The 23,134-nt window shown below is 45.4% G+C and overlaps 1 protein-coding gene across 1 annotated transcript in view; it reads right to left on the reverse strand.

Moving 5' to 3' along the window:
- The window catches only part of cemip (cell migration inducing hyaluronidase 1), a gene marked incomplete at its 3' end in the record, with an annotated part of 220,520 nt that overhangs the window by 85,617 nt on the left and 111,769 nt on the right, over window positions 1-23,134 (reverse strand). The window contains 1 exon segment of the mRNA XM_084308248.1: window positions 55-224. Within this exon segment, the coding sequence (XP_084164374.1) occupies window positions 55-224 (170 nt within the window).

Consider the following 23,134-nt stretch of genomic DNA (forward strand, 5'->3'; position numbering starts at 1 on the left):
CAGGACAGGAAGCGCCTGCTTTTAGAAAGACTCCCAGGTGAGAACACGCCTTACCTTCAGGTGTCCGCCAAAAGTGTCGAATTTGAAGAACTTGCAGGCTTCGTTGCCGTAGCAGCCGGGCTCCATCTCGCCGCGTACCAGGATGTTCCGGCTCAACAGGCTGACCTCGGCTCGCATGTCCACGCCGTCCACCTCCTGCCCCATGTGGACGAACTCTGGTTTACCTGTACACACACACACACACACACACACACACACACACACACACACACACACACACACACACACACACACACACACACACACACACACACACACACACACACACACACACACACGCACGCACGCACACACACACACACACACACACACACACACACACACACACACACACACACACACACACACACACACACACACACACACACACAGGCACACACACACACAGGCACACACACAAACACACACACATCCTCTGATTAGGAAAACAAATTGTCAAAAGTCAACCAATGAGAAGAAACATGAGAAAGATGAGTCTGAAATCCGAGAAACAGATGGTGATGATCCCACCCACACACCTCTACTCTCTCTGTCTTTCTCTCTTCACTTCTCTCTCTTCACTTCTCTCTCTCTCCAGCTCCCTCTCTCTTTCTCTCTCTCTCTCTCCCTCCCTCCCTCTCTTCTCCTCCATCTCTCCCCCAGTCTCTCCATTTTTCCTCCCATTAGTCATTCCACCAACACGGCACATCTGAACACAGTGTCAATGTAAACAAGCATACATGGCTGACAGAATACTGAGGTGGTAGGAACTCACACTCTCACACACACACACACACACACACACACACACACACACACACACACACACACACACACACACACACACACACACACACACACACACACACACACACACACACACACACACACACACACACACACACACACACACACACACACACACACACACACACACACACACACACACACACACACACACACACACACATTATATTATTCACGGTGGAATGGAAAACCTTGGTATCTCCACACAGTCAGGAGAAGGTAAGTTATACCTTTATTAATCTCCTTCGGGAAATTCATAGTCTGCATTTGACCCATCCTAGCTACGTAGGAGCAGTGGCCAGCCACACACTGCAGCGCCCGGGGACTGACTCCAGTTGTAATGCCAGGACCTCGGTCAAGGGCAATGACAGGAAACATAGAATGCATGTCTTTTGGGGTGTGGGAAGAAACTGCAGTACCCGGAGGAAGACCCACACAAACACGGGGAGAACATGCTAACAGAAAGGCGCCGCTGCTGAACCCAGGACCCTCTCGCTGTGAGACAACAGTGCTAACCACTGTGCTCAGCATCAAAGCTAGATGTTGTCATAGAGCCACTTGCTAGTTTGCATTACTCTGCACCAAAACGAGAAGTTGCTAGCTTGCTTTGCTCCTTGCTAGTGCTTAGCACCAAAGCTAGAAGTTGCCAGCCTCTTTTTGGCAAAGTAAACAACATTGCCATAGAGACAGTAGTGGTTGGACAGCATGGCCTACTGACCGACATTGCCATTGTCCTTAGAGCTCCTTGCCGCATGCTAGCAGGACAAATAATTCCTTGTTCTGCCAGAAAATTGTCCTTTAACAACTCTGTCTCTCTCTCTGTCTCTCTCCCTCTCTCTCTGTCTCTGTCTTTTTTTTCAATTCAATTCAAAGGGGCTTTATTGACATGGAAAACATAGGCCTATGGCGGCCTTTCTCGATGAGTCTGTACCTAGTCAAGGATCTCCTTAGTTTTGGATCAGTCACAGTGCTCAGGTATTCTGCCACTGTGTACTCCCTGTTTAGGGCCAAATAGCATTCCAATTTGCTCTGGTTTTGGGTTGATTCTATCCAATGTGTCAGATCGTTTTCTTTTTATTTTCTTATAATTTGGTTTAGTCCAGTGTGGTTTCTGTCTGGTGGCTCTGCTTGTGTTTGTGAGCAGAGTCCCAGAACAAACTGGCTGACCGGGCATCTCTCTAGGGTCTCTCTGTAGGTGATGGCTTTGTTATGGAGTGTGCCCGGGTCACTTTGTTTTAGGTGATTATACAATTTAAATGCTCTCTTTTGGATTTTGATCATTAGTGGGTATCCTCCTGGTTCTGCTCTGCATGCATTATTTGGTGTTTTCTGATGGGTGCGGAGAATGGATTTGCTCAATTCTGCATGCAGTCTCAATTTGGTGTTTGTCCCATTTTGTGAAATCTTGGTTTGTAAGTGGGCCCCAGACCTCACAACCATACAGGGCAATGGGTTCTATGACGGAGTCTAATATTTTGAGCCAGATTTGACAGATTTTATTTGGAATGTCTGGCTTGATGTTCTTTTTGATAGCATAAAAAGCTTGCTTTATCTCTCAGGTCGTTCACAGCTTGGTTGAAGTTCCCTGTGGTGCTGATGTTTAGGCCGAGATAGGTGTAGTTTACAGGCAATTGTGTCTAGGAGGAATTTGTGTTGTTGTAGACTGGGTATTTTTTGGAATATCATAACTTTTGTTTTGGTTAGATTTACTGTTAGTGCCCATGTCTGGGAGAATTTGCGTAGAAGATCAAGGTGCTGCTGTAGCCCTTCTTTTGTTGGAGACAACAGCACCAGATAATTTGCAAACAGTAGGCATTTTACTTCTGTGTTTACTAGGGAGATGCCAGGTGCTGCAGCTTGTTCCAATGTTTTTGCCAGTTAATTGATGTATACAGTATGTTGAAGAGGGTTGGACTCAAACTGCACCCCTGTCTGACCCCACGGCTTTGAGTAAAGAAGTCTGTGTGTTTTTCCTCAAGCCTCACATGTGTTGTTGGTGTACATTGACTTCATGATGTCGTAGGTTTTTCCTCCAATGCCACTTTCTAATAATTTGTACAGCAGACCCTCTTGCCAAATTGAGTTGAATGCTTTTTGAAAGTCAACAAAACAGGAGTACCATTTGCTTTTGTTTTTATTTATTTGGTTGTCGATTAGGGTGCTGAGGGTGTGGTCTGTTTTACAGTGATTTGGTAGGAAGCCAATCTGTCATTATTCTTTGTGAGGAAATGTATGAGTCTGTGGTTGATGATCATACAGAGGATTTTTCCCAGGTTGCTGTTGACACAGATCCCACGGTAATTATTGGGGTCAAATTTGTCTCCACTTTTGTGGAGCGGTGTTATGAGTCCTTGGTTCCAAATATTGGGGAAGATCCTGGAGCTAAGGACAATGTTAAGGAGTCTCTCTCTCTCTGTCTCTATCTCTCTATGTCTCTCACTCTGTCTCTCTCTCTGTCTATCTCTGTCTGTCTCTATCTTTATCTGTCTCTCTCTGTCTCTCTGTCTGTCTATCTCTCTGTCTCCCTGTATCTCTGTGTGTGTGTGTGTGTGTGTGTGTGTGTGTGTGTGTGTGTGTGTGTGTGTGTGTGTGTGTGTGTGTGTGTGTGTGTGTGTGTGTGTGTGTGTGTGTGTGTGTGTGTGTGTGTGTGAGTGTGTGTGTGTGTGATGTGTGTGTATGCATGTGCATGTGTATGTGCATGTGCGTGTGTATGTGCATGTGTGTGTGTAACGTTGGGTTATGTAATCGTTGTGCAGAAGAAGCAGTTATGACAAATTTATTCTGGAATGTGGGTGTTTATTTCGATAGTCCCCCAGATAACCTCCGACGTCACCTGGAGAAGAGCAGACCTCTGGTGAACTCAGCTCTGCTGAGCTGTAGGAGGGCTGGCTGTAGCCCAGGGAGGGTCAAGAAGTAGTCGAGGTCAGCAGATGAGGCACATACACATCCATGCAAGCACACACAAACACACACACACACACCCACACACACACACACACTCACGCACACACGCACGCACGTACATATGCACACACACACACACACACCCACACATGCACACACACACACCCACGCACGCACACAGACACACACATGCATACACACAAACACATACACAGACACACATACACATACACAAACCCATTTCCTCAGGTCAGCAGATAAGGCACATATACATGCACGCACGCACACACAAACACATACACACACACACACCCACGCACCCACGCACGCACACACACACACACACACACACACAAACACATACACATACACATACACACCCACGCACGCACCCACGCACGCACACACACATGCACACACACACACATGCGCTAACAGCCACCCAAACAAACATTAGATTTGGAGGTAAACCAATTTCCTCCCAGACACAGAGAGGCACCATGTAGTGAGGCTGGTGTAGAAAGTTCACATCTCATTTGCAGCGAGAAGGCTCTGATTTAGAGAGATGTGTGCGAGTGAGTGAGTGAGTGAGTGAGTGAGTGAGTGAGTGAGTGAGTGAGTGAGTGAGTGAGTGAGTGAGTGAGTGAGTGAATGAGAGAGAGAGAGATAGAAAGAGTGTTTGTGTGCGTGTCTCTGTGTGTGAGCGTGCGCACGTCTGTCTGTCTGTCTGTCTGTCTGTCTGTCTGTCTGTCTGTCTGTCTGTCTGTGTGTGTGTGTGTGTGTGTGTGTGTGTGTGTGTGTGTGTGTGTGTGTGTGTGTGTGTGTGTGTGTGTGTGTGTGTGTGTGTGTGTGTGTGTGTGTGTGTGTGTGTGTGTGTAAGATCGGGTTATGTAATTGTCATGCAGAAGAAGCTGGATTCTGGAGAAGTGGACGTTAACTTTGATGGTTTGATTATAGAAGTCACGAGCGAGTGGCGGTGACATCATCACCTCAGTCCCGGGTGAGATCATCACCTCAGTCCTGGGTGAGATCCAGTGCTTCCATGTGAAGCTGTTTGACGAGCAGCCGGTTCCGGACCTCACATCCACACAGTATGTACTGGAAGTGTTTACATTTACACATCCAGATAATGACTCACATCCTGGTCGCGGTCTTCTTCCGCTTTACATGCATTTTCACATGCTGAGCACGAACATCCATATGCATGAATACACATTAATTATTATAACATATTTCTATAGTCATGGAAAAAACAAGCTGTGAACAGATTGAAGGCTTTAACATGCCTGACGAATACAGTATCAGCACATCAGCTACTGCTGGCACATACAGGCGAAATGTAAAACAAACCTACAGTATGACAATGAATGTAAGGAAATGCACAGAAAACAAGTTGCATTTCTGTGTACACATTGAGCAGAGGATCCATGACTGTTTACGTGCCTTAAAATACAAATGTTGACTTAAAGAGAGAAAGAAATAATGAATGAAACAATTAAGGAAAGAAAGAAAGAAAGAAAGAAAGAAAGAAAGAAAGAAAGAAAGAAAGAAAGAAAGAAAGAAAGAAAGAAAGAAAGAAAGAAAGAAAGAAAGAAAGAAAGAAAGAAAGAAAGAAAGAAAGAAAGAAGAGAAAGAAAGAAAGAAAGAAAGAAAGAAAGAAAGAAAGAAAGAAAGAAAGAAAGAAAGAAAGAAAGAAAGAAAGAAAGAAAGAAAGAATGTGTCTAACCTAATTCCTTGTACTCTACTGTGTTCAGGATAACGTTGTGTAAACTCCCCTACCTAACATTGACATTTAATAGTGGAGCATGCACTGGACTGCCGCCAGGGGGAGCTGGTGTGACGTTGGGCAGGAGAGACAACAGGTGAAGAAGGGCTGGCTGAAGGCGGAACTCTTACAGTGGGACTGCCTTTCTCCACAGAAGCGAGCGGACGCGTAGAGCCGGAGCTCTAGACACTAAAGACACGCGGAATATGACCCCCGTCACGGGGCGGGTTAGTAATGTCGTATGCGATAGCTTAGCTTCTAGTTAATGCTAAAGAGACATTGTGAACAAATAAGCAGACATGCTACTGCCGAAGAGTGCTGTAAATATTGCACACGTTGCGTTTTAGTTAAAGTATAAGCGACAGGAGGGGCGGCTACGTGGCGCAGTGGGCAAGGCGCTTGCAACGAATGCTGGAGACTAGGCTCGAACAGGATGCCTCCTGTTCGAGCCCCGCTCTCCACATTGCTTTCAGTTTAGCTGGTCGTCCACAGTAATACACATTGGCCGTATTACGGGGAGGGAAACTGAAGGGTGGGGATCGGGCGTTGTGGACAGCGACTCCTACAGGTCGGTTGGTGCGCCTGCGCAGTAGAATCAAGAAGCGACGGGGGCGGGGCCCCTCCAAAGCCCAGACCCCCGACGCTGAAAGATCGAGCTGCGCAGGTGAAAAGATGCGACGGCTGTTACCTCGAGTATCGGAGGGGACTCGTGCTATGTATGACTTAGTCCACATTGCAGCCGGCTTGTGGGAGGCAAGAAACAACGTTCGAAGACAGGGGAGGGTTGAATTGGACGATATGAAAATTGGGATGGGAGAAAAATAGAAAATGGGAGAAAAAGTTGATCAAAACAAAAGTATAAGCAACAGGACAGGGGGTCGTCCCGACCCACAGTTTAGCTTCAGTTAGGCCTAGCACCACAGTTTAGCCCACGTGTCGCTCCACCTCCCCAGTCCAGTAGCGGACCCCTCAACGGACGTCGCCGGACTGCACGCACCTCCAGCCGTCACCTGCCTAACGTCAAGCACGGGACCGTTCGACGGCCATCTCACCACGCGGACGTTCGGTGTGAGAGCAGGCCGGCACTTGGTTGGTACACTCAAGCCAGGTACTGTGAGCGCTCCGAGCGCTGGAACTTTATCGGCGAACATTCTCCTTTTCGAGAGCGGGCCCTCTAAGGGCGAAGAGAATAGATACTTTGAACTGGCACGTGTACCAGTGATTAGGGGCGCCCCGACGTTTGTTATTTTGGGGAATGCCGGCTTAGACAGGCTTTTTGTTTCAACTGTGGGCCCACTGTATTTTCTGGTTACATGTGTTGTGCGGTTAATTTGTGCAGACAGCACGTGTGGATAATAATAATCTTTCCCATCGAATAGCTTGCGGAGCTAGCCAGTACCCTCTCTCTCTCTACCTACGGGTGAATGAAAAGTATCTTAACCCTTACGGGGACCTGTTTCATTACAGTAGAGTGTGAGATTTAAGTGCCATGCATTGTGCCTTGTATTGACTGCATGATAACTTATATAAAAGAGAGGCGTACAAATGGGAGTACTGTGTGCGTGTCTGTTAATGTGCATTATTGTTTAACCCCTTCTTACCCACGGCCTATACATCATTGGGACAAGTCTCTGCTCATCAGCAAGGAAAGGTACTGCTTTGGGGAGAAAGTATATCATCTATCACTCCTGCCACCGGGTGTGGGAGGGTGCAGGAAGTATTGGGAGAAGTGCGGGTGTGTGGGGAATTACTGCGAGTCGCCCTGGAGGGCAAGAAGGACCAGCGCACCACCCCTAGGTTAGTAAATCCTAGGCCCCATCCACTCCCTCTGCTAAAGCTCCACTCTAATACTCCTGCACTACAGTCGGGGACTCAGCCGGACTCAGATCTACATCTACTCTCATAAAGTAGGGATAATACACCCTTGTACATATATCATTCTGTACAAATCCCTACCTCCTCTTACTAGTTACACTGCTGGCCAGTATGACTTACAGTGTCTTTATACCTGTACACTGTGCATATTAATACTACAACCCTGTACGTACATCTGATTAGCACTATTACTCAGTAGTACTCGTTTATATATGTTATACCCAGTTTAATCACCTGTACATTTTAGATTGCTATTGTACTTTATTGTTACATTTGCACTCTGGTTGGATGCCAAACTTCTTTTCGTTGTACTGTACTTGTGCTGTATGATTTTATTTTATTTTATTTTATTAAGGATCCCCATTAGCTGGTGCCATAGCAACCAGCTAGTCTTCCTGGGGTCCACACAAAAAAACATACAAAAACAATTATTGTTGCAAACCAAAATTATTAAAAGTCAGTACTCAACACACAATGCATAATGAAGCTAACAAATAAGATTAAAAAAAATAAAATAAAAGATATATATATATATATATATATACTTTACAGTGTTAAATACAATTTAAGATTATTTTTTAAAGTTAATTTACTGTAAATGCAGCAGAGGTTTTGAGGCAGGTTATTCCAAAGAGTCAATGATCTAAAAATAAAAGATCTCCTTAAAGCGTTGGTTTTTGGACCTGGCAAATCAAGCTGCCCACTACTGGAACCTCTAGTGTAATGATCATGCACAGTATTACTATAAACAATCTGTTTATGTATATGTAGTTTTACTGCTCATGACCAACTTGAACAGCACAAGTGTATTAAAAGACAACCTATTTTCAACGTTAAGCCAAGAGAGGCAGGCATGCATACTGCTCACATTAGACCTTAGTGAGCAGCCCAGTACCAACCGTGCTGCCCTGTTCTGGAGCTTCCTGAGGTCACCACTGGCAGTAGATGACCACATCGCAGAGCAATAGTCAAGATGACATAAAACTAAACTTTGAACTATCTGACATAAAATACACATACATACAGTACACTCATCAAATGTATGATGAGAATACATTTGAATCTAATCTAGATAGGAGTCAGAGCGTCACGGCTCAAAACTGTTTTAGTATTATCTAAGTTAATAAGACGTACATCAAGGTAACAACACAGTTTGATGTTCCTATTCATCAGTTTGAGACAGTTAAAATAGTCTTAATGCTCCTGAAGTAGCGCCACCTGGTGGTTTTGAATTGATTGATTGATAACTTTATTAACAGATTGCAGAATGGGTACAGTACAGTACAGCTCAATACACACAATTGTTAAGGGGATGCAGACCAGAGAAAGACTTTCGTCTTGTTTACATCAGGGTCCCCCATTTTCAATTCATTGTAACATATATGACATATATGACATACAGATAGACAGTACTGCTACATCTATACATTTATGACATACCAGATTTGCAAATACAGTACTGTTTGTGATACGAAAAGAGTCCAGAGAAAAAGTATATACATTTGACGTAGAAACTGTACATTGGAGGAGGTTGGGTAGGTGGGGGGGGGGGGGTACTGTACATTGGAGGTGGTTGGGTGGGTGGGGGGGGGGGGAGGTTGGGTAGGAGTGGGGGGGAGGTTGGGTAGGAGGGGTGGGTGGGGGACACTGTACAACTGTACAAGCAAAACTGTACATTGGAATATTGACAAGGCCATACTTGGTCATTTTTACTGTACATTGGAGGGGGTTGTGTTAGGACATTTACAGGGGCCAGTTTCGAATTGCAGTCTCCCGTAGGTGTTTTTTGAGAGTGTTTTTGAAAGTGGGTAGTGATTCACATTTGCTTTGGGTAGGGCGTTCCACATTGATGTGGCATAATTGCAAAACGTGTTTAGTCCCTTGTTTGAGCCGAATCTGGGTTTAACATGATTTGTGGAGCTCCCTCTGGTGTTGTGATCGTGGTATTCACTGACCTTTGGGAAGTATTTTGACATGTACATGGGTACCTTGGTCGTGTAGTGTATCTTGTAGACCAGGCCCATTGCAAGTTGCTGTACTCTGTCGTCTACTCTAAGCCACCCTAGGTTGTCAAAGTGGGCATTGGTGAGGTGGGTTCTAGGAGTAAGGTCAAGCTGAGCAAGTCTGACCAGTTTGTTTTGAGATGTTTGTAATTTTGTTTTTAGCGCCTTTGAGGTGCTTTGGTACCATAAGGTGCAAGCATAGTCGTAGTACCCTTGAATGAGTGATCCTGCCAGAGTCTTCAGGGTATTCTTGTTTACCAGTGAGGAGACCCGGGTCAAGCATCGAGTTCGTTGGTAGACTTTTTTTATTACATTGGATGCCATTTTGTCACAGGAAAGATTTGCCTCTAGGATGGAACCCAGGTAGGTAATATCTTCTTTCCTTGTGACAATATTGTCACCCACTGTAACTGAGAAGCCGTCGGTCTTGCTGAGTTTGTTATTTGAACCGAAGAGAATGGACTCTGTTTTGCCCATGTGTAATGATAGTTTGTTATCAGCGAGCCATATGCAGATTTTGCCCAGTTCTGAGCTGAGGGTTTTTTCAACCTGTAACTTGTTCTTGTCAGAGACCAGCAGGGCTGAGTCCAGGGGCGGATTTAGGATTGTAGGAGATCCGGGGCTTAGCCCAGATAGGTGCCCTTTATTTTTTATTTTTATTTTTATTTATTTTTGGGAAGGCAAGGGGTGGTTTGGCACGACCCCCTCCATGGCAGATTGTTTTTGAATTTAATGAACCTGTACGTGCAATTTCCTGCAATATAGAGCCTTCAATCTTGACCAATAAAGCTGCTCTTTTCACTATAAAACTCAGTTAACCATAACGTAGTTATGGTTAGATTTATATATTGGGGGGGGATATAACATATTTTTCATATAATCAAAAAGTGGTGGAGCAAGATCATACCTTTGCTCCCCCAAGTTCAATAGTGGGAGAGCAGAGATGCTCCGAATGCTCTTATGGCCAGGCGTCTATGATTCACTGATACAAAGTAAAATAGTGCAGTGCAATAAAATAGTTAGTAAAATAGAATAAAATAATGCAATAGTGCATTGCAATAAAATAGTTATCATCGTATTTTTTCGGGAGGCCGGTAAGGAGTGCATTACAGTAGTCGAGTTGGCTTGAGATAAAGGCATGGATCTGGTTTTCAGCGTCCTTTTGATTTATAAATGGCCGTACTTTAGCTATGTTTCTAAAGGCCTCTGCATGCTACAGAAACTTCAAAGCAACTGCAACACAACATCGACAAAGCAACAGTGTTTTAGACACTCTGCCTTTATGCTTCTGCAACATCGACGCGCAAAGTTAGTTTAACTAAAGTTAGTTTAACTAAAGTTAGTTTAGGTTCGTGTTAACGTTAGATAATGTACAAAATAAACGTATTTCCGGTGATTTTAGACGTCGCTCTTTTATTTTGAAATCCCCCGACCGGAAGTGTTATAGTGTCTGTTGCTAGCAGCTTAACTTTCTGTGCTTTTCAAGCTAACGTTACCGTAACATCATTAGTTTCCAATGGAGAGGACCTCGGCTCACATGCAGCTCAAACTACCTATTGGAATAAATTAATTGATTGATGTTTAACTTGTCCCTGTGTGTGTCCAGTCATTTCGACTAGCAAACGTTGTATTTAACGTTAAAGTTACCTCAGGATACCATTGTATTTAGTTGGTTAGCTATGTAGCTAATGTGGATAGCATTTTGTATAGCACCAATGCTAGCTGGCTGGCTACAGCTTTATTTACTAAATTATGGAGGCTTTTTAATCGTCAAGGTAAGAGAGGATTTGTCATGATCAACTGAAGGTGTATGCTATGGAACAATATGTGCTTGGGTTTTCAGAAAAAGGCCAGCTATGTGACGCTAATTATTTAGCATCAACGCTGGCTGGCTACAACAATGGCGGATTGTATTCTCTGCGAGACTAATATTATTCTATGACAGCCCCGCCCCCATTCGCTAACCAACCAATCACTGCTACGCAATATCAACGCAACGGTTGTTTAGGTTAGATTTGGGGGACATGTACACAACGTCCAAGCAACACAGTCTACAAGACCCTAAACAACAACCGCGCTGAAATCGCGCTGATGTTGTGTTGAAGTTGCTTTGAAGTTGTTAAGGTGGAAGAATTTGTTGATTGTGATTTAAAGCTTAGGTCTGAGTCTACCATAACACCAAGACTTAACTCACTCAAATACAGTTAGCAGCTGGATAGACCACAGATGGAAATTAGCCTCTGCTAAATCTGGTGCAAACATATTTTCATTTAACAATGATGAATTGTAAAAAAAAAAAAAAAAAAAAAAAAAATTATAAATAGATTCTGGGCTTTTCAGAATACATTCGGGGCTTGAGCCCAAGTAGCCACCCCCTAGCCCCGCCCCTGGCTGAGTCGTCCGCAAACAGGAACAAGTTGCAGTCACAAGCTGACGACATGTCATTTGCATAAATTACGAACAGTAGCGGACCTAGTATGCTTCCTTGTGGAACACCACAGCTTACTGTGAGGGGGGGGGATAGGGTACCGTTTACCTCCGCCATCTGCTCTCTCCCCTCCAGGTAGGATTGCATCCAGCTCACTGATAGACTATCAAAACCAATTGCTTTTAGCTTGTCAATCAGAATGGTGTGATTGACAGTGTCGAAGGCCTTTTGTAGGTCCAGCATGACCATGCCGCAGTATTTGCCCGAGTCCACCTCTTGTTTGATGTGGTCGTTTAAATAGAGTGGTGCTCAGTTTCTCTCCAGTTCTATGAGTGAACTCCTACATCCTGTCATCAGTGTTAGTCATGATCAACATGGCCTTTCAGAACAGCTTGGACATCACATGGAAAGCCTGGGCTGTCTTATTAATAACACAAGACATCTCTCTCTCTCTCTCTCTCTCTCTCTCTCTCTCTCTCTCTCCTCTCCTCTCTCCTCTCTCTCTCTCTCTCTCTCTCTCTCTCATATATATATCTCACACCCCACTCCCCCTCTCACTGTCTCCCACATTGTGGTAACTTTTGTCTCTCTCTAGATTATCCGCTCAATATTATCTCTTCTCTGTCACATCTTTCTCTCTCTCTCTCTCTCTCTCTCTCTCTCTCTCTCTCTCTCTCTCTCTCTCTCTCACTCTCTCTCTCTCTCTCTCTCTCTCTCTCTCTCTCTCCCTCCCTCTATCTCTCTCCCTCTCTCTCTCCTCTCCCCCATCTCTCTCTCTGTCCAGCCAACAAAAACCCACACCCCTGACCATGACAGAGTGTGCGTTCCTCTACCCCCAAGCATAGACGCATGAGAAAATTGGAAAAATTAGATATGGAAAGAGAAGAGAGGGAGTGAGATAAAGAAAGAGAGGCAGATGCATAGGGAAGGAAAGAAAGAAACATGTAGAGCTGGACAGAGAGAAAGGAAAAAAGAAAGAAAGAAGAAGAAAGAAAGAAAGAAAGAAAGAAGAAAGAAAAAGAAAGAAAGAAAGAAAGAAAGAAAGAAAGAAAGAAAGAAAGAAAGAAGAAAGAAAGAAAGAAAGAAAGAAAGAAGAAAGAAAGAAGAAAGGAAAGAAAGAAAGAAGAAGAAAGAAAGAAAGGAAAGAAAGAAAGAAAACAAAAGAGAAAAAGAATGAATGAAACAAAAGAGAAAAAGAATTAATGAAACAATGAACGATTTATTTAAGAATGAATGAAAAATAATTAATGAAATAATAAATGCAAAAATGAAAGAAGAAATGTAAAAAAGAAAAAATTTAAGAAAGAATGAATGACTGTGTCTATGTGTCCAGGATGGCAGAGAGAGATAAAAGGTAGAATATGTGATTTTGTCATAAGGCCGTGTGTGTGTGTGTGTGTGTGTGTGTGTGTGTGTGTGTGTGTGTGGTGTGTGTGTGGTGTGTGTGTGTGTGTGTGTGTGTGTGTGTGTGTGTGTGTGTGTGTCTCGCCGGGATCACCACCTTATTGTGGTGAGGCACTTTGCGTGTCTCCATGACCCCTAGAGCTATGTCGGCGGGAGTCTCGCACTCCTGGCAGGGCCCACCCAAGCCGAACAGGTCGAAGGGTAGAGGCCAGACTAAGAGTGATCCCAAAACACCTCAACGGCGGAGCAGGCGGAAGATGGTGGATGTGAGAACCACCACAACGGCTGCGAAGGCGGAGGAAGGGACCCCCATTGCCACATGGGTAAACCCGGGGCAGGTATAGTGGCTAGGGGAGTAAACCCTGAGGAAAAATCTGCCCTGGGGACGGGCACAGGCGGAGTCCAACAGACCGGACCACCGGCAGCCCCCTGCAACTCCTGCCAGACGAAGGTCGTCATGGGTTCTCTCATGCCACTGGAGGTTAATCTGCAAGGAGTGAAGATGGTGGGAGTGAGGACTGCAGCCACACCCTCACCTTAATCCTTACCTATGTGCAAGCTTCTTGCCCCCCCCCCCCCCCCCCCTTAAAAAAGTCCTGTGGCGTTGTGGAATGGCGGTAGGTACAGGCCAAGGATGGGGAGTGTCTAGCCAAACCATGCACACAGGCGATAATGGAGTGATGGTCGTTGAGACTGCGGGATGGAGCAGCGCATCGCTTCGGCAGCTTCCATTGTGACTGAGCAGCCCCACACTGCTCACCCCTGAGATGGGGAAGGACCTAGAAAAGGTGGTCCAAACATTGTCTGCTCTTCTACTCCGGGCGGTATACCGCAACCGTCGGAGCATCCCCTTTTGCGGTCGAAAAACTAAAATATTAAGAAATAAGCCTTTATGTATTGCTTCGTGGAATGTTCGCACACTGCTGGACCTGGCTGAAACACCTGACAGGCCACACCGCAGGACAGCACTTGTGGCCCTGGAACTCGCAAGGTATAACATCGACATTGCAGCTCTCAGCGAGACTAGACTACATGGAGAGGACTCCCTGACAGAGGTTGGTGCAGGATACACCTTCTTCTGGAAGGGGGTCCCTGAAGGCACTCGCCGCATCCATGGAGTAAGCTTCGCTGTGAAGTCCCAACTGCTGCAACGCATCCCAGAGTCCCCCATCGGTGTTAGCGAACGCTTAATGACATGGCGCATCCCCCTTGCAAAGGGACGCTTCGCCACTCTCCTTAGTGCTTATGCACCAACTTTAGATGCTGAGTTCAACATCAAAGAGGATTTCTACCGAGCCCTCGACTCAATATTACAGAAAACTCCAGCTACGGACAAGCTCATATTAATGGGAGACTTCAATGCTAGAGTGGGCACGGAGCACCTGGTATGGGACAGAGTTATTGGCCGACATGGAGTAGGGAAGATAAATGACAACGGGCTTCGGCTCCTCTCCCTCTGTGCAGAACACCACCTGGTCATAACCAACACCATCTTCCAGATGAAGAACAGGTTCAAAACCACCTGGCAGCACCCCCGCTCTAAACACTGGCATCTCCTGGACTATGTGATTGTACGCCAAAAAGACCGACAGGACGTCCTTACCACCCGAGTCATGCGTGGAGCCGAGTGTTGGACTGATCACCTCATGGTCAGATCCAAACTCCTCATGAGTATCCAACCCCGTGGACCGAGGGTAGCACCTAATAAGAAACTAAATTCTGCAGCACTGAACACCCCCACCTCAAAAAACCACCTCCGACAGCTCCTTGCTGAAAACCTCAATAAGATCCCGGAGGAATCAGCTGACTGGCCAGCTCTGCGCCAGGCTATCCACAGCGCAGCCTCTGAGGCACTTGGCCAGACGAGGAAACGACACCAGGACTGGTTTGATTGTAACTCAGCCAAGATACAGTCCCTGCTAAAAACCAAGCATGAAGCCCACAAAGCCCTCCTGTCCTGCCCTGGTTCTCCCACCCTGAAAGCTGCCTTTGCTGCAGCAAGAACAGCAACCCAGCGAGCCCTCCGGACTATGGAGGATGCCTGGTGGATACAGAAGGCGAAGGAGATCCAAAGCCTGGCAGACTGCCACAACATCCAGGGCTTTTACGATGCCATCAAAGCACTGCATGGCCCCAGGAAGCGGGCGACTGCTCCAGTTCGATCAGTCGACGGTTCTAAACTCTTTAAGGACCGACATGAGATTCTCACCCGCTGGGCAAACCACTTTGAGTCTTTACTCAATCACACCAACCCCACTGACCCACATATCCTGGATAATCTCCCAGACATGCCACCAGTCATGCACCTGGACGCCCCCACCACACTTCTCTGAGACCAGTCAAGCCATTGCGGGTCTAAAGAACAATAAAATCCCTGGAAGAACAATAAAATCCCTGGACCCGATGGCATCCCAGCAGAGGTTTTCAAACACGGAGGGTACCTCCTCACGCGCCGTCTGCACCTCCTGATCTGCAACATCTGGGAACATGAGACCCTCCCACAGGACTGGAAGATGCAAACATTGTGGTCATCTACAAGCAGAAAGGGGACAGAGCAGTCTGCGGAAACAGCCGAGGAATCTCTCTCCTCTCCATCGCAGGGAAAGTGCTGGCGAAGATCATGCTGAACAGGCTGGTGGAAAACATCTCTGAAGCTGCGCTTCCGGAAACTCAATGTGGCTTTCGGAAGACCAGATCCACCACCGACATGGTCTTTGTCCTGAGGCAGCTGCTAGAGAAGAGCAGAGAGCATCGCAAGGATCTTTACATAGCCTTCATAGACCTAAGCAAAGCCTTCGACACCATCAGCCGTGAGCTGCTCTGGAAACACCTCAACAAACTTGGGGTACCACCCAAGTTTCTCTCCATCCTTCAGCAGCTGCATGACGGGATGCAAGCCAGAGTCCAGACGGGTGAACTCCAGTCAGAATCCTTTAAGGTTAATGTTGGGGTGAAGCAGGGCTGTGTCTTGGCTCCGGTGCTCTTTAATTTCCTCCTCTCTGCCGTCACCTGCCTCTTCCGCCGAGCCATGGGACATGAAGACGGTGTCCATGTGGAATACCGCCTTGATGGTAGCCTCTTCAACATCCGCCGGCTCCAGGCACACACAAAGACAAAATCATGCCAAGTATGTGAGCTACAGTACGCTGATGACTGTGCCAATGTGCCATCTTAGCTCACAGTCCAGAGTCTATGCAGCATGCTCTCGACACCATATCCAGCCTGTACCAATCCTTCGGTCTCCAGGTCAACATACAAAAACCGAAGTCATGTCCCAACTCACTTCCCGAACCTCTACACCTCCCAGTTTTCACATAAACGGTGTTCCACTCAAAACAGTGGATCATTTCACCTACCTCGGCTCCACTCTGTCCTCATGCTGCTCCCTTGACGCGGAGATACACACACGTATCAATAAAGCGGCATCATCCTTTGGACGCCTACGCAGCAGGGTTTTTGAAAACCGAAACCTGAAGATCAGCACCAAGGTTGCCGTTTACAACGCAGTATGTCTCTCCACTCTGCTCTATGGAGCAGAATCCTGGACCCCATACCGCCGGCACATCACCAACCTGGACGCTTTCCACATCCGTTGCCTCCAAAGGATCCTCGGCCTGACCTGGGAAGATCGAGTCCCCCACACAGACATCCTCAACAACACCAACTCAATCTGTATGGCCGCAGCTGTGGCCAAAAAACATCTTCGTTGGATAGGGCACACCATATGTATGCCTGACCACCGCCTGCCCCGCCAAGTCCTCTATGGCCAACTGAGAGGAGCAAAGCGGGCTGCTGGAGGCCAAAAGAGACGCTTTAAGGACTACACCAGGGACCTCCTAAAGTGTGCAAACATCACGCAGCTTGAAACTCTGGCACTCGACAGATCAGCCTGGCAAGTCACTTGTGCCACTGCAGTTTCCCAAATACACCAAACGAACCAAGACCGAAGATCTGAGAGGCGCACGCAACGACACCAGCGGGCGGCTGGCATCCCCCAGGTATCTGGCTTCCCTTGCGCCATCTGTGGACGGGTGTGCGGCTCAAGGATCGGACTCAACGCCCACGAGAAGTGGCACCAGCGGCAGCGTCGCTAACTCCCCCTCCCCACCCCCCCCTCTCCCCATCCCTGGAGCAAGCGTCATCATTGAACACGATGGACAGCTAAGAGAGTGTGTGTAAATAGTTAGTTGAGCCTGTAATGATGTATTGAGAAGGAAGCTCTTTGTGAAGGAAGCCAAGCTGACAGCTGGCTAGATATACGAGTCCCTTGATACAAATATGTATTGTGTGTGTGTGTGTGTGTGTGTGTGTGTGTGTGTGTGTGTGTGTGTGTGTGTGTGTGTGTGTGTGTGTGTGTGTGTGTGTGTGTGTGTTTTCCATGTCAACTAAACTGAGACTGAATGTTTTAGGGCTATTTTATGAGGGAGACATAAAATGAGACATGGAGAGAGAAGAAGAGAGGGAGTGAGAGAAAGAATGAGAGGCAGATGCATAGGGAAGGAAAGAAATAAACATGTAGAGCTGGACAGAAAGAAAGAAAGAAAGAAGAGAAAGAAAGAAAGTGTTAAGGATTGTTTGCGACCCCAATAGCACAACACAAGACAGGTATGAGAGTTAGCCAAAAACAGGGCATTATTTATTGCACAGGGAAAAAAGGCAGCACTGACCCTTTAAGGGTGAAATACACTAGAGTCCATGAACAACGAAAAAAATGCAGCACTGTCCCTTTAAAGGGCGAACAAAAAGTACACAGGAATATCTTCTTGAGTCCATGAATGAAAACGAAAGTTTGGAGACTGGTCTCATACAGCCTCACCAGAACGCTGCCGACGGGCAACACAGCAAACAGGGGGTCCAAGGAGAACGGAGTGAGAACACGGGCATCCTCCCGTGGAACTATAGAGAGTGATGACGAGGCCTCACCCCAGGAACGAGGTCCACGAAGAGGGAGTAGGGCAGTAGCCGGCACGACGTCTCACGCCAGAGACGCGGCGGTAGATGGTAGCAACGGATGGCACGACGTCTCCCAGTGAGAACATAGGAAATCCTCCCGTGGGATTATAGAGAGCGAAGACGATGTCTCACCAGGAGCGCGGCGGTTGATGGTAGCATACAGAACGACCTGGCAATGAGTGGAAGGCAACCAGCAGTACTAGTAGTCTCCCGACGAGCTGATTGCCAACCACTCTCAGGTGCGTGAGGTAGAATGTTCGGCACGCCCCCTCGTTGGGCAGCATGCAGTCCTTACCCAGCCCTCACAGAAAGAAGAGAAAGAAGAGAAAAATAATGAATGGAAACATTTAAGAAAGAAAGTAGGAAAGAACAAACGAATGAAAGAATGAAAGAATGAATGAATGAATGAATGAATGAATGAATGAATGAATGAATGAATGAATGAATGAAAGTAAGAATGAATGAATGAATGAATGAATGAATGAATGAATGAATGAATGAATGAATGAATGAATGAATGAATGAATGAATGAATGAATGAATGAAAAAATGAAAGAGAGGAACTGAGAGGAACAGCTGATGGGCTCGTTCCACGCTGAGTCTCAGCGGGCCTTCCAGAAGCCTGGGAATAAATTGACAGGGCCCCACAGGGGAATAGAGCTTGACTGTGGCTAGAAGCTTTCCCACTGCCCCCCCGCCCTCCTCCCAGAGCTAATACTGCTGAAGCTCAAAGACAAGCTTATCCTGTATGAAGAGATTGTCAGGGTTGGGAAAATTAGTTTCTATATCTGTTGAGGATGATTGAAAATGTAACAACAATATAAACAACAGGTCCTGCACAGTCTAGGCTACATATGCCTCATATGGACTTGCACCGTGGCATTCAATACCATCATCCGAGAGCTCATGGACCCGTGTCTGATCAGGGTAAGGCTGGGCGACTCCATGACCCTCAGCTCTGGAGCCCTGCAGGGCTGTGTGCTCTCTCTCCCCTGCTCTACTCTCTCTGACACAACCACCAAGTTAGCAGATGACGCTATGGCGATCAGTCTCGTATCCGACAGCGATGCAGACAGGAGGTGGAGCAGCTGGTGTCCTGGAGCAGCCACAGCAACCTGGAGCTAAACGCTCAGAAGACAGGGGGGGGGGGGGGGGGGGGGGGTAATGGACTGTGGGCTCTCTACCCACATGTCCCGTCTGGTCTGAGGAATATCCACACGGACCTGGTCAAAATACTGTGGCGAATTCAGTGTACCACAGGCGGCAGCCCTAAGGGTCCAATCCGTTAGCGAAGGGCTAGTGAGTCTAGGCATCTACTGTATGGTTGTTACACTACATTCACAGAGGAGATGGTGAATGTACTGGTTTCACCATATTTTACCATAACATACTGTGTTTATTTTGTGTAAAGTCTACCACCTCTCTGTAAGTGAGGTCCTGCTGTCCTCTCACCACACTGTGTACTGTACTGTACAACCCAGGAAATACTGTGCATAGTTACTGTATTAGAATGATGAATAAAGTTATTATAATTATTACAATGTTGACGCAAATGAACAATCTATTAGTATATCTACATACCTCAATGATTTTAAATCAACTTTGTACTTGTAATCCTATATATATATACACTGCTGCAACTCATAGAGGCTCACTGTATGAGAACACCTCCCCTCTCTCTCCCTCTTTCTCTCTCTCTGTTATCTCTTTCTCTCTCTCTCTCCTCTCTCTATCTCTATATCTATCGCCCCTTCTCTGTCTCTGTTTCTCCCCTCTCTCTCCCCTCTCATTCTGCCTTTATCCCCACTCACTGTCTGTCTCTCTTTCTCTCCATCTGTCAGTCTCTTTCTCTCCCTCTCTCTATTTTTATCTCTCTCTTTCAGTCTCTCTTTTTCCTCTCTTTCAGTATCTAGTAAGTAAGTAAGTAAGTAAGTAAGTAAGTAAGTAAGTAAGTAAGTAAGTAAGTAAGTAAGTAAGTAAGTAAGTAAGTAAGTAAGTAAGTAAGTAAGTAAGTAAGTAAGTAAGTAAGTAAGTAAGTAAGTAAGTAAGTAAGTAAGTAAGTAAGTAAGTAAGTAAGTAAGTAAGTAAGTAAGTAAGTAAGTAAGTAAGTAGTAAGTAAGTAAGTAAGTAAGTAAGTAAGTAAGTAAGTAATGTTTATTTATATAGCACCTTTCTTTCACAGACCAGGGTCACAAAGTGCTTCACATAGTAAAAATAAAAGTGCTAAATATAGCAGCATGGTAAAAGAAAATAATTAAAAACGTGAAGGAACAGAAAAAAAAAATATATATATATATATATATATATATATATATATATACCGGTATATATAAATATATCTCCTTCTCTCTGTCTCACCTTTTCTCGCTCCATCTCTCTCTCTCCATCTCTCTTTTGACACATATCTCTATCTCTGTCTCTCTCTCTCTCTCTCTCTCCTCTCTCTCTCTGTCTCTGTCTCTCTCTCTCTCTCTCTCTCTCTCTCTCTCTTCTCTCTCTCTCTCTCTCTCTCTCTCTCTCTCGTCTCTACTCTCTCTCTCTCTCTCTCTCTCTTTGTCTCTCTCTCTCTTTGTCTCTCTCTCTCTTTGTCTCTCTCTCTCTGTCTCTCTTTGTCTCTGTCTCTCTCTGTGTCTCATACTATGGTAGTAGACAGGATGGTAAGTGTAGTAGGAGGTATAAGTGTGTAAGGTGTAAGGAGATTATCTTCCAGCAGTGAGAGCAGGTTCACACGGAGCAAAATTATATTTATATCCTGCTGAACAGATGGAAAACACACTCGCATACTATACATACTATGTATAACACACTCACATACTATGTGCGTGCGCACACACACACACACACACACACACCACACACACACACACACACACACACACACACACACACACACACACACACACAGTAATGTATATATTATATATACTATATATACTATACGCTTGCTTGCACATATCTGGGCCGCAGAAAACGCCATAACATTTCTCTATGTACTTACAAGTTTGCTCATAGTCACTCAAACTCGTAACATGGACACACCACACCAACCAAGCACACTTAATATATATGTAATCATTATTTTATATGTATACACATTTACATTCAGTCATTTAGCTGACGCTTTTATCCAATTCTGTCTACAAACTCTGGGAGCTAAGGGTAAGTAACATTGTTCGTCATTCAGTGTTGAACTTGAGTGCTACACTACAGTCTTGAGTGCATAGTAGGCTAGTGTAGACATTTAGCATAGTAGGTAGTAATATAGATATAGTAGATGATGATGATGATGATGATGATGATGATGATGATGATGATGATGAATAGTTTATTTCGGTCTTTGTTTACAGATCAATCAAAAAACACACTTGTGTGGACTTTCAAAAGGAAAGAAAAAAGAAAAAAACACAATGTACATATTCAAAGTAAGCTCACACACAAAATCCAAACTCAATGACCGAAAAAAGGAATAGGCTGAAGCACATGCTTATTTTGCCTATCCTTTACAATTCTCTAAAAACTAAATATTCTTTAATATAAGAAAGAAAAACTTAAAATATGCTGCAAGATATAATTTCTTCTCTTTTTTTATAGTTTTTTTTTTTATGTTTTACTCAAAACTGTACTCCTGAATAATTTTATCCTTTAGGGCCTTTTTAAATCTCCCCTGAGATTATTGAGTAGCAAAGTGTATTAATTTCAGATATTGATTGAAGAAATGTGTTTTTAGTCGACGGGCCAGACTACGGCTTAATAACATGCTTGACTAACCCATGGATGAACTTTGACAAGACTCATTTCTGCTCTCTCCTCCTTCTCTTCTTCTCTCCCTCTCCTTCTCTCTCTCTTTCTCTCTATCTTTCTCTCTATATTTGTCTCGCTCCTTCTCTTTCTGCCTACCTCTCAGTCTCTCTTTCCTTCTCTCTCTCTACATCTCTCTCTACCCTATATCTTTCTCTATCCCTCTACCCCCACTGTCTCTCACTCTCTCTATCTTTTCTCTATCCTCTACCCCCACTGTCTCTCACTCTCTCTATCTTTCTCTCTCCCTCTACCCCTGTGTCTCTCTCTCTCTCCCTCTAGCGGGAGGGGGGAAGGAGAGATGGAGGGAGGGAGGGAGGGAAGGAGAGAAGGAGGGAGGGAGGGAGGGAGATAAGGAGGGAGGGAGGGAGGAGGGAGGGAGAGACAGAGAGACACACACACACATGCAGAGTTGTACACATAGACATGCACACAAACAGTTGCACATACTGCTATGACCACACACCTCACTCATAAAAACACACACCCACACCACACACTTGGAAACAGAGACACAGAAACATACCTCTGAGGAAAGCATGCACGTATGTTTGACAAGTGTGCACACACACACACACAAACACACACACACACAGACACACACATAGAGGCTGATAGGTGTTATTTGGTAGGAGAGGGTGGGGGGGGGGTGCTGATGACAGACGCCTCGCTGGAGACCTCTCTCTCTCTTCGCTCGCTCGCTCTCTCTCTCTCTCTCCTCTCTCTCTCTCTCTCTCTCTCTCCTCTCTCTCTCTCTCTCTCTCTCTCTCTCCTTGTCGTTGTGTCCTTGTAGTTCTCTCCTCTCTAAATTGGCCTGGAGTTCTGTGCCATTCAGAAGGGAACCAGCTCATAAAAATGCCTGCAATGTAACTTAATTTACTAGTGGGTTTAAATTAAGAAAATAATAAATAAATACAACAAATTTGGAGACACATTAATGGACACTGGTTTGCAGAAAACCTCTTAAACTCTGTGGTTTGGTGCAGTTCTTTCATTCTTTCTTTCATTCATTCTTTCTTTAATTTGTTCATCTTTCTTTCGTTCTCTTCTCTTTATTTTTTTCTAATTGAAAAAACTGACACGGTACCCTATTGGCTGAGAATGTCCCTTGTGGCCATGAAAATGTTTTGTGTGTGTGTGGTGTGTGTGTGTGTGTGT

The sequence above is a fragment of the Notolepis coatsorum genome (genome assembly GCF_963971535.1).
Source record: "Notolepis coatsorum genome assembly, chromosome: 2".
Classification (NCBI taxonomy): Eukaryota; Metazoa; Chordata; class Actinopteri; order Aulopiformes; family Paralepididae; genus Notolepis; species Notolepis coatsorum.